This window comes from Eptatretus burgeri, chromosome 10 (assembly GCF_056783735.1).
Source record: "Eptatretus burgeri isolate ZD-2024b chromosome 10, Ebu_testis_v1, whole genome shotgun sequence".
Taxonomy (NCBI): Eukaryota; Metazoa; Chordata; class Myxini; order Myxiniformes; family Myxinidae; genus Eptatretus; species Eptatretus burgeri.
The window spans coordinates 64,161,229-64,174,027 of NC_140970.1; the positions used below are offsets into that span (position 1 = coordinate 64,161,229).

General features: G+C 44.3%; 1 protein-coding gene across 13 annotated transcripts in view; it reads right to left on the reverse strand.

Moving 5' to 3' along the window:
- The window catches only part of LOC147018718 (uncharacterized), a 286,880-nt gene that overhangs the window by 75,791 nt on the left and 198,290 nt on the right, over positions 1 to 12,799 (reverse strand). For all 13 annotated transcript variants that reach the window (XM_085898717.1, XM_085898707.1, XM_085898712.1 and 10 more), the window contains 2 exons: positions 2,991 to 3,375; positions 1,520 to 2,340 (listed from right to left, as the gene is read on the reverse strand). In XM_085898717.1, coding sequence (XP_085754843.1) covers positions 1,520 to 2,340; positions 2,991 to 3,375 — 1,206 coding nt within the window. The remainder of the gene's footprint in view (positions 1 to 1,519; positions 2,341 to 2,990; positions 3,376 to 12,799) is intronic.

The window sequence follows — 12,799 nt, forward strand, 5'->3', positions numbered from 1 at the left end:
AAACTTATTTCTAACCGATGAGTAACGTGTTGTAGGCACGTTACGCGATCGTTGACACACGTTACTTGTACGTTACTCATAAGTCAAAACACGTCAAGGTAATGGTTAGCGTCAGTGTTCCAGACTCCCTGTTTTTTTTTTTTTCTTTTTCTTCGGTATGACGGTGATCTTGACACTTCGATTTCTAGTGCGGTTATAATATAATATAATTAATAGGCTGCCGCTCAACGATTTAAATCATAACCGCACTAGAAATCGAAGTATCAACATCACCGTCATACCAAAGAAAAAAAAAACCAGGGAGTCTGGAACACTGACGCTAACCATTACCTTGACGTGTTTCGACTTATGAGTAACGTATATGTAACGTGTGTCGACGTGTGTCAACGATCGCGTAACGTGCCTACAACTTATGGCCAGCATATGCGGAACGTGTGTCATACGCAGAGTACGTCGAGAAATTTTCAACATGCTGAAAATTTCTCGACGTACTCGGCGTATGACGACGTGTGCCAGCGCATTACGAGGTATGCCAGCATACTACGACGTATGCCAGCGTGCTCTTAATGTATACAAAACTTACCCATAACGTATTCAACGTGTGCCAGTTTGGTTCGGCAAATTTTTCATACGTCGGCAAACGCTGGCTAAAACGTCAAGGTGTGACAGCGGCTTCACACTTCGATGTCTAGTGCGGTTTTGATTTGAATCGTCGAGCGCAGCTTATGAATAGCCTACACCACGTGATCGTCGGCGATACGCTGCCGTGCTATGCATAAGTTAGACTATCGTTGGGCATAGGTTGTGAACACCGACAACACGCTCAGCATTCGTTGGTATAAGTTATCTATATGTGATTGAAACGTTCTGTGTACGTTACTAATACATTATGCATATGTCCAACACGTTATTATATGCCAAAACTTAAAAAAAAACATCAATAGTTCAGCGTACGCCAGCGTTTTACATACATTTTGAGACCTTGCCATATGCTAGCTAAAACGTCAAGGTGTGACAGCCCCTTTACATTCAATCAACTCTGTCACGACTCACATGAGAAACGATGCGGAAAACCTCTTCCCCTCTTTCCAAACTCTCTATTACCCCCAAGCTAAAAAACAACAACACTGATCTGACTTTCAAAGCAAAAATAGAGGACTCGAGCCTCTCACCCACAACTTAACTTCTGGACTGTCACTTCCTTGACAATTAACTTCAAGTGGATTCAAAAAGTTTGATATGAATGTAACCAGTATCATTTGGAAATAAAATGTTTCAACTTCATGGCAAAAAACATTTAGCTTGGAAACATTTTTCAAGCAGAAAAAGAAAAATTGTGGTCCCACCCCACCCACCCGCTGGGACCATACTCTGTACAGAGCATTGGTGCTGCCTAAGCAGTCTCCTTGGCTCATGGGTACAATCCTGACCTTTAAATAAAGCAGTGATTTCAATAAAATAGTGGACATTTTTCTGGTTCTCTGGTACCACAAAACGTAAACATGCACAGACAGCTTACCAACTGGGCGTTTGTGTGAAATTTTCCTCGCGAGACGTCCATCATCCCCATGGCTTCGTCGTCCAGGAACTAGTGCTTTTCCATTAGGAATGGGACCAGGCCCAGTGGGTCCATTGGGTCCATGTTGGACAGAAACTGAAGTCTTAATCCCCGAACCCTTCCCGGAAGCGAGCCTTCCACCAACACCCAAACGGGATGCACTGTGCGAGTTCCCAGCAACTTTGAGTGATGGCGCAACAGATCGAGTGGTAGGTTCTTGGGAAGATGTTAAACAGGAAGAACCAGGAGGGTTTGCACTAGAATTCGTTCCTGTAGTGTTTTGTTTGGGGGAAGGAGAATGACCGGTCCCTGACATTTGACTATTCCTGCTGGAAAGACTTGGTCCTGTAGAACCAAGACGGAAAGTAGCAGGTGCTGAGCCAGGAGGGTTCGGGGTGCCCGATGCAGCAGCAGCAGTATTTGATCGCAATGAACTTGGTGGACATGGATTTGGACGTGAGGTAACAAAGCAAGTGGCTGGAGTAGTTGCTGGCCGACTGCGCGTCAAAGGTTGTGGTTTTATTGAAGGCATCACAGGAGAACAGCTTTTTGCAGATTTTGTCGAGGTGGTAGGACAGCGTGGGGGACATGCAGGAGAATGCGGTGGAATGTGCCGTGGACCAGTTACTGTTGAAATTGGTAAAGATGAAGATGAGGATATTGATGAAGATGTTGAGGAAGGACAAATGGACTGTTTGAAGCACGAGGAAGCTGGGGCAGGAGTTGGACTCATACGAACAGATGGTGCACCATCCACCTTGTGAAGGCTCACAACAGGAACACTTAGGGAAGGGAAGGAAAAACTCGTATTAGCATTTGCCTAACTAATCAAGGTGCTCCTGCAATTATATGAAAAATAATTAAAACAACAAAGTTTTTCCACAACTTGATTTCTGAAGCATGGAAAACAAACAAATAAAAACCCCACTAAATTTCTCATGATATCAATGATACACAAATACATTCAGACAATGAATTGTATAATGATCCTTCTTTATGTTCACCATCAAGCGAGTCCATCAGGCTTGTGCAGAGGTAGCAGACTTGCATTTGAGCTGCCTAATGTGTGTTCGATTCTTGATCAGACTACAAATTGTCAACCTGTTCCTTTGCAGGCAGGGCATTGGATCATTGAGTGTGCCATCGTTCGTTCAAATGTTAAGCTGCTATAATTTACATTTTCTGGTGGATGTTAAAGACCCCACAGTGTCTTTTGAGGAAGAGCAGGCGAGTTATTGCCGGCACTGGCGAATTCCAAGTTCCTGCCCTCATGTGCATGGACACTGCTTAAACATCCAAGCCAAGCATGAGTAATAATGTCCATAAAGTAAGAAGCACTCAGTTTATTACAGATGCAGCTCATTAGTTCAGTGAGACAGAGAACATGGATGGATTAAGTTTATCCGTTTCTCTTTGGCACACAAACTCTTACCAAGATTTGTCTGCAGTCTTGCTGCTTGCTGTTAAATTCCTTTGTTTCCCACCACCACCGACACCCCCTCCACCTGCATCCAATGGTCTTTCACGTGCTGGCCGGAGGAGTCTGTTGGGTTGAGCCACAACTTGGGTGGTGGTCCCTCCCACCCGTGTGGGTGAGTCGACGCGAGGGCGGCACTGTAAACTCGAGGGTGCAGACGAATTAAGTGTAATTTGGGAGCCAGGAACAGAATTTAGAATAGCAGCGTGGTGGGGGAATCCGTCACGTTCCCACTCTTGCTCGTTGTCCCGATCAGATGACTGTCGTGGACTCGGCAAGGCAGCAGGAAAATATTTAATCTGTGCAGAAGACTGTCGACTCGATTGACCATGTCGTCTCTCTAGGGATTGGTGACAAGTGAAAAAGGGAAAAGTGAGCCAGAGGTGACCGAGAATGATGAAACTAGTGAAAATACAAACTCTGAGTCAAGGAGGCGATTGCTATGATGCACCAAAATACAGTGCAGAAGCATTTCTTTGACTTTAATTTATCATTATCTTCCCACTGCTATGCAACATCAAAGGCCCGAATCACAGCTCTCCACCATTTCCTATTGTGACCTCAGTGTTGTGCTTCTTCCAGATTAGTTCCAGACATTAATTAAATCCTTCTCCACTGTTTTCTTCCATCAGGTATTGGTGTACTCACTGGCCCTGTACTATTTATCCTGCTTTGGTACATTCTTTTCACTCATCCTCATCATCGATTTTCAATATGTTATATGAAAATATTTTCAATATATCAAAATGTATATCAAATCGGGCATCGGGTGCTGCATCGGGCACCCCGAACCCTCCTGGCTCAGCACCTGCTACTTTCCGTCTTGGTTCTACAGGACCAAGTCTTTCCAGCAGGAATAGTCAAATGTCAGGGACCGGTCATTCTCCTTCCCCCAAACAAAACACTACAGGAACGAATTCTAGTGCAAACCCTCCTGGTTCTTCCTGTTTAACATATATCAAACCATATCAGTCCAGATATAAATATGCTTGCACGCAATTAAACTTGTTCAAGACTTTTGCTGATATCTTCATATACATACTGTATATAATAATCCCATAAAATTTTTAGCATGTCTGTTCCTCGGAAAGTGAATTTCAGAGAAATCTACTTTTTACATCCACCACCGAAGGTGGATGGAGATTACTTTTTAACCCCTGTTTGTCTGTCTGTGAACAAGATATCTCAAAAAGTAATTTAATGATTCAGACAAAACTTGATGGACAGGTTGGGTGTGGACAGGTTGGGTGTGTAATAAGGATGAAATTATTAGACTGGTGAACATCTGGATATGGATAATATAATTTTAAAGTGATTCTTCACCATTGAGAGATAGGGCCAAAAATGATACTGCTCTCAAAAATGTATGGATGGATTCGGACGAAACTTGGTGGATGAATTGGGTAGTTGACAGGAGGACCAAGTCAATTAGATGTTAGTTCAGGTCCGGATGCAGGTCCAGCCTATCAGTGGGATGCAGAATGTAAAATGTTCAGCCTGGCGGGGGTTAGTGCTATCCCGAGTGCTGTTGTAGTTTCACCCGGTGTTCTCAGGTTCCACGTGGATAATCGAAATATCAAAATCGATGCAATTATTGCATTGAATGTCTTCATTTTATCACTTTTGATATGTCCCTCTTGTTCCACAAAAGCAATCGTAGAGTGTTTTAGTCAACTCACAGTTCCTACCTTTCTTGTTATTTTCCATCAGATGTTCCAATTGACCCAATGTATTTATACGTGTGTGTGTGTGTGTGTGTGTGTGTGTGTGTGTGTGTGTGAGAGAGAGAGAGAGAGAGAGAGAGAGAGAGAGAGAGAGAGAGAGAGAGAGAGAGAGAGAGAGATAGAGAGTGAGAGAGAGAGAGAGAGAGAGAGAGAGAGAGAGAGAGAGAGAGAGAGAGAGAGAAAGAGAGAGAGAAAGAGAGAGAGAAAGAGAGAGAGAAAGAGAGAGAGAAAGAGAGAGAGAAAGAGAGAGAGAAAGAGAGAGACAAAGAGAAAAAGAGAAAGAGAAAGAGAGAAAGAGAGAGAGAGAGAGAGAGAGAAAGAGAGAGAGAGAGAGAGAGAGAGAGAGAGAGAGAGAGAGAGAGAGAGAGAGAGAGAGAGAGAGAGAGAGAGAGAGAGAGAGAGAGAGAGAGAGAGAGAGAGAGAGACAGAGGAGAGAGCAGAGACGAGAGAGGAGAGAGAGAGAGAGGCAGAGAGAGGCAGAGAGAGGCAGAGAGAGGCAGAGAGAGGCAGAGAGAGGCAGAGAGAGGCAGAGAGAGGCAGAGAGAGGCAGAGAGAGGCAGAGAGAGGCAGAGAGAGGCAGAGAGAGGCAGAGAGAGGCAGAGAGAGGCAGAGAGAGGCAGAGAGAGGCAGAGAGAGGCAGAGAGAGGCAGAGAGAGGCAGAGAGAGGCAGAGAGAGGCACAGAGAGGCAGAGAGAGAAAGAGAGAGGCAGAGCGAGGAAGAGAGGCAGAGAGAGAAAGAGAGGGAGAGAGAGAGAGTCAGAGAGAGGCAGAGAGAGGCAGAGAGAGAAAGAGAGAGAGAGAGAGAGAGAGAGAGAGAGTGAGAGATAGAGAGAGAGAGAGAGAGAGAGAGAGAGAGAGAGAGAGAGAGAGAGAGAGAGAGAGAGAGAGAGAGAGAGACTCAACAACTCCAAAACCATGAAACCCAAACTTTGCATGCATACTAAGAGAACTCCAAAATGTCAAAACTCCACTGGGAGCATAAACCGATTGGAAGTCTTCAGAGGAAGATTTCCTGTCAAAGAGTGTTTTGGTTGTGCTTTTCAGATCAATTCATCCTGAGAACTTTTGAGAGAAAGGAGCTGTCTACATTTAGTCACCTTAAATTACTCTATCAAGGATTTTATTAGGAGTACTAACATCCCCTTCTTGAAGTACAATGCATGAATTGCCAATCAAGGAGGAAGTCCAAGCCATTTTCACATGTGTTGATTAAACTTATTCTCAAGGCTCTCAACAGTTGAGAATGTGAACTTATACATTTGAAGTGCCCACAATAATTTGGGGATCAACATAAATTGTAGTATTCACACTTTAAATCTACCTTGCAACCATGTCTTGTCTATTAGAGCTAGATTATGAAGAGCTTCTTCAACAACAATTTTACAGATAAATGCATCCTTCACACACTTGTCATAGCAGCGTCCTCGGCTCTTAATAGGCTCTTAAAATAATGTTGGAATTTTACGAACTGCTACTTTAAAGAATATCACATCACAACGTTTTCCTCAAATGATTGAGACCGAATGAGATTTTGACGGTTTGAAATTCACATGACACCACGTTGTGAGCTCATATAACTTGTCAAAATATCTTGCATTTCCTTCTGTGCAGTCATGAGGACTGTTGTATCGTCCATGAATGCTCTCAATGAAGGTGTGAGAATACCATTCCCGAGTTGTGCTGTCACAGGTATTTCCCCGTCATACTCCATCCAGGATGAGTTGCATTGCCAGGATGAAAAGGACTGATGAAACTGTGCAACCCATCACGATACCAAACTGTAACTCGACATATTTTGTTGCGTTGGAAGTAGTCGAGAAACGCATTCTGAATTTCTCAAAATATGTTTGTTCAAGTTGAATGATTGACTGTGGTACATGGTGTAACCTTAATGCCTTCCATATGAGTCAACGAGGTGTTGCACCATAAGCATTCGTCAGGTCTAACCATGTGACATACAAACTTTTTAGTCTTCGCTTGGCGCCCTGGCTAGCTTTCCAAATCATTTCCGTGTGCTCCACACGTCCTGGTTTTCCAGGAATATCTCCTTTCTGTATCTCAGTTTGAATATATTTGTTTGAGACCTAAGTCATTTGTTAACCTTTTTTTGCAAGTACTGCAAAAAATATCTTGCCTTCTATGTCAAGGAGAAATATTTTTCGAAATTGGCCAAGCTGCTTTGACTGGCATTATTTTAGAATGTATATTCTCTCTGCGGTTTGCCATTCATGATCTACGAGCTTCTTCCTCCAAGCAACGACTATGAGCTTGTGAAGTGAAGATAACATGGCTGGACACCGCTGACATATCAGATAAGAAACACCATTCAGTCCTGGGACAGACTTGTTACAAGCTCTCTTTACAATTTGCTGCAGTTCATGCAAGATTGGAGGTGACACTTTAAACTGGGTTGTTGGTTTCTCAGCCCATTCTATACCAGATATGTCTGACAATTCCTCACTCCTGCAATTATCTGAACTAGCAAAGAAACGGGACCCGCCCTACGGGCGGGGCTTCAATCGGGAGGTCCAGGGGTCCCAGGATTACGCACCCAAAATCGTTACCTTTGGATCAGCCGTTTTTGTGGTAAGTGGGGAAAACGTTAGGCTGGAGACCAAACCGGAAATGGCTGCAATGTGAAGTCAGAAGAGGAAGAAGTAAAGAAGATTATTCCGTCGTGTTTCTTAAAAAGCGTTACACCAATTGTACGCTTTTTCTTTCGGAAAAGAAATAAATGAATGATTTTGTTATACATATACATATTCTTCAGCTTAGAACTTCAGGATGCATAACATTATTAATGAAAGTTCCTTTTCTCTCTCTGAAGTTCTTGGCGAAGATACTAATTTTGTCACTTCTGCCAACTGGACTCATGGCGACATTGAGTTGTCCATGACTGAAGAAATCGGTCTTCAAGTAGATGCCGACCTTTTCCAATGTCTGACCTTGAGCCTTGTTATTGGTCATTGCAAAGCAGAGGCGGACAGGGAATTGCTTTCGCAGCATCTGGAAAGGGAACGGGTTTTTGGATGGAATAATGGGAATCCTCGGGAAAATAGCTTCTTTCCTGCATGTGGCCCAGTAGCTAGTGGTCGCATCAATGAGATGCAGCATCAGGTTGTCCACGATATATGGACTACCATTACAATGGCCATTTTTGGGGTCAAAATTTCGCAGCAACATGATCAGAGCTCCCTTCTTGAGGCAGAGCTTGTGAGGAGGCATTCCTGAAGTGCATATCGAGTTAAGGAATTCCACTGGATGCTGGTGTGTGTTCTCTACGTCCATTATCTTGTCGCTACTCAAGTAGACAGATTCTGTCCCCAGGAATTGTCGCAGTACGTTATCATTCACCTCTTCAACCGCTTCATTCATAGGACAGAGGATGGTTCGGCTACAAAGCCAGTTCCTGTCAGCATGCAAGGTGATCAAGTTGCTGAATATAACGTCAATGAGGTTCTTGACGTTTTCTCCTAGGATCAGGTAGTTCTCTTTGACTTGACTTTGAACTCGCTGATTTCTGCATTGACAGGGAGCCTTCATTCCCCGATTTGTAAAAGTTCCTTGGAAAATTCTTCATCTCCACTTCCTGTGTTATGCACCCGCATGTTCTTTGTCAATCGATGCACATGGACTTGTCTCCAGAGGGGGGGACTGCTTCAGAGTGGCAGCAACCGTGGCAGCGTGGCCTCCCCTTCGGATGACAGGTAGGGCTCGAATCCTTCCAATCATGTCTGAGCAGGCCAGGTTGGCATCATCACCACTGCGGTCCAGTTTCGTCACATGAGCCCGCTTCTTCCAGGTGTTCTGCACCCATCTAAAGTGCTTGAATACATCAGGGTATGTGATCTTCACATCAGTATTCTGGTTCAGCTTGAACTCTGTGAACTCTGTGAGCTTTGTTTTCGGTGTACCATTGGTGATGATGTCATGCAGATCATCTGGTTGGAACAGGATGAGTTGCTCATCTTCCAAGTGAATTGGGAGCTTCTGCACGGGAAACTTTATTTGCTGGATGGGGAACTTGTGCAGGCACCAGTAAGCTTCAGATGCACTGATGTATCTCGCATCGACAAAACACTATTTCATCATTAGTGATATCTGTTTCTTCTCCATTGGCCAGCTTTATGATAACGTGGTCTCTGCCCTTGGTCAAATATTTGTAGATATACTTGATACTGGACACTGAGTTAAGAACCTCGATGTTGATGTGGGCATTGTATTTCAAGGACAGCAGCGAATTGAAGGGCACAATCCATTCGTTGTTGACCTCGATATCCTGTCCTCACACCTTCTTCTTGTGTGTATCTGGCCATCTTGTGCTGGAGAACGGTGCCGATAGACTGGGTACGTAGAGTCCGTTACCATGGTGTTGGGGAAATTATTACTCTCTAGACAAGAAACCTTTGCCTCAGTCTGAGTAGGTCAAAGTGTTTGTGTTTTTCCTCTACTGTTCTACTATTTAGTTGTTAAGGCCTACCACCTACTTATAATCTTGTCTTTCTTTGACACTTTGGACATTGCTTGGGTTTCTGAAAGTACAAGGTGACCGGGCTGATAAGCTGTGCATTCTGTTCTTGCGATCAAAAGCCCTCTCTGCTTATAAAATGGAATGGATATATGGGGAGGGGGAGGATGATCTGAGGGACAGCAAATAAATGGTACAGAAGAAAGAACTCCTTGTGGACATTGATTATTACTGGACTTCTGTGGTTTATTTTATCCCGATACATGCAACACTGAGTCGGCTAGACGTTGAATCCTCGGGGAGGTCAAGATCCCTCAACAATCTAAAGAATCCTTTCGATCACGACGCGATTCGAGGGTAGAAATCCACGTCAATGGTATGCTCTATACAGTGTTTTGGCAAGTCCCTGTCGCAATTCCATGCTTCCCTATATCGAGAGATGCAAGGTGAACTCTGGTTTAGAGCACCACACGGACCGTGGATATTGTTGTGTGTGATTATCTCACGTAGTTTTGGGTTGATATTCGGATCAGAAATCTCGGCTGATACAATTCTATCAATGTCCTCGGGTTTTCGTGGCTTGTCTTTATCAGCAAGTATCAGCAGGATGTGGCAGTGTGGCAATCCACGCTTCTGATCCTCCTTCATGCCGAAGTAGGCCACCACTTTGCCCAGCATTCCACTCTTCAGATCCGCTATGAGAGATTTAAGCTTGATATGGAAGACGCGTGCAGTAAGGTCAGGCTGGTCACAGGGCTGTTCACCTGGGAACAGTGAGTTCGTGATCTCTGGCCACTGTGAGTTGAAAGTAAATGTCACGAAGAGATCAGGTTTTCCAAGGGATTGGACGAATGCCATAGCATCTTAAAAGGCTTCAGTGTACCACCGAGGAGAGCCATAGATTAATGGTGGTAGGATGATCTTTGTTAAAGCCTGCATCTCTTCTTGGTTATCTATAGCATCCATCAGGCTTTGGTACTTCTCTGCACGGATCGTCTTCTGATTGTTCCTCACCCACCGAAGTCGTGAAGCTTCAGCCTTGGCATATTGATCGCATGCGTACTGCTGAGTAAGTCGTCAATACCTCATGACTTGATTGAAATGTTCATCTCTGATCTGAAGGCAGAACCTTGCAAACTCATTTGGCGATGTAGTTCCTCGTCCTTTTGCATGGGGTATGTCGATCTGGAATCCTCATTCACCATGGGGGAACATCAGCACATAGTGAAGAGGATCGTAGCTCCGGTGCAGCTCCGCGATGGATTGCAGTCTACCTTCGCGTTTATGGAGGATGATGTTCAAATGGTCGACATGCTCGCCAGGTATGATGACTGACACCTCACTTGCCTGCAGGAGGTTGTAGCGTCGAACATGCTCACCTGAAGGGTGTTTTCTTGCATCCAGTACCATGGTGATATTGTTGTTTGCTTCCATCAACTCAAGGGCACACTTTAGAGACTGGATGTAGGAATTGTTCTAACGCAGCCAGTCTTGGAGAGTCTTCAGGATGTCAATATTACCGTTGAGCTCTTCATTAAATCACAGTCAGTTTTTCAGTTCGTCACTGTCGTGGAACCATATTTGAGCGAACGTCGGATGCGATTGATCATTTTCTGGCTGAAGTGGCGCAATGCGATGGTAGACTTCACCATGGGGCTGGTGAAGCTTCACCATGGGGCTGAATCCTGGCATGAAGTGCTCATTGATGCCAATCGATGCCATGGCCAAGGCATTGTTGAAGTAGCGTATCTTCTCAATAAACTCCTTTCGGCTGAACAGGACTTGAAAATCTTCAGGGTAGATATCGAGGAGATCGATTGCAACTTTACCAGACTCACAGCAAAATCCAGGTCATTCGTCTTTCCAACAGTAGGCCTTGCAGAAGGGGCACTTATGTCCTGTATCGTACAGGCTTGGCAGCTTGTGATCTTGCTGCTTTGCTGGGTAGTTGGCTTCTTTGAAGTGCTTGACATCAAACACAGCTCCAATCCTCCTCTTTTTAGTTAGAGTCACTTGAAGCTGGACTTTCCTAGCGCTCTGGAGTGCAGCTGTGCTACGCTCTTGTTCACCAGCTCTGTATTCAGCGGACTGCCTGCGAGTCTGGTGTGCAGCTGTGTTATGCTCTTGGTGACCAGATCTGTATTCAGCGGATTCAGCGGACTGCCTGCGAGTCTGGTGTGCAGCTGTGTCACACTCTTGTTCCTGTTTCCGATAGTCCCCATCCAGTCTAGCCTGCTGATTCGCTGTATTCATGGTTGCAATTATACGGTGACATCAAGACTGGGGACTAAACCTGACATTTGACAAAACAAAAAAAATGCCTATTTTACTCCAAGGGGTCCCAGGATTACACACCCAAAAAATGGTTGTGATCGGTTCAGCCGTTTTTGCGGTACCTGGGAACAGACAGAGGACAGACGGTGAATTATAGTAAGATGAGTGTTCACAAGGTACTCCTCAACACCATCCCGATCGATGCCCATAGACCCAGATTTAGGAGACCCATTCAAAGTGGTTCGAATGGCTCAGAAACCCATTCAAAGTGGTTCATCATTCTCCCTCTCTTTCGGTGAACCCGTGAGGGCATGTTTCCTTCTCTGAAGGCATGTTTCCTATCCTCTCAAGGAAGTGGATGAAGGAAAATTGGGTGAATGGGTAAATCTAAACACCTCGTTTTGAAGATAATTAATAGCTTACCTCCATGAAAGGCTTATCCTTGATCAGCTAAAATTTACCTCGCAGGGGTCTGAGCCGCCATATTGATTCGGCCTATTCAAACATGAATTGCATTGGAAACACAATGCACTCTCACGGACTAATTAAACTACATAATGGAAATATCACATCGGATTTGAGAATTGCATCTCGTGGACTAAATAAGTGTCGAAATCTGGCATGAAATCTGAACATTATAACAAATTAGCGACTTTCATAACTAAGTGTATTTATTGAAGCAAAGCATTAAACTTAACTTTTTCTGCTGCTCGGACAATTATATTGAGTGAAGAAAATATTAAGGAATGTGCAGCAGAATCGAAGTGGGACGAAGCTGTTTTGATCACAAGGCACACAAGGAAATTAGACACAGGTGGAGGCCATTCAGCCAATCACACCTGCACCACATCAACACCACACCAATTTATCAACACAAGATCATTGTAAGAAAATGCAAAAGGTTCAAAAGAAGAAAATGAAAAATGTTGTGTGTGTGTGTGTGTGTGTGTGTGTGTGTGTGTGTGTGTGTGTGTGTGTCTGTGTGTGTGTGTGTGTGTGTGTGTGTGTGTGTGTGTGTGTGTGTGTGTGTGTGTGTGTGTGTGTGTGTGTGTGTGTGTGTGTGTGTGTGTTTTGTGTTTATTTGTTTTTGTAATTTTTGTATTTTTTTCCCCAGGGGAGGGAGCATGGGCTTGGTTAACAAAAACACACATCATCAACCACACAATACCCCTTGACAAGACTCCCAACAACATCACTCCGTACACATGCACACAATCACCCATCAATGCTCAAGCTACCTAAAAGTCCTGCCAACATCCTCACACCCTTCCATCTCCATAACTTCCAGGTACCTCTCT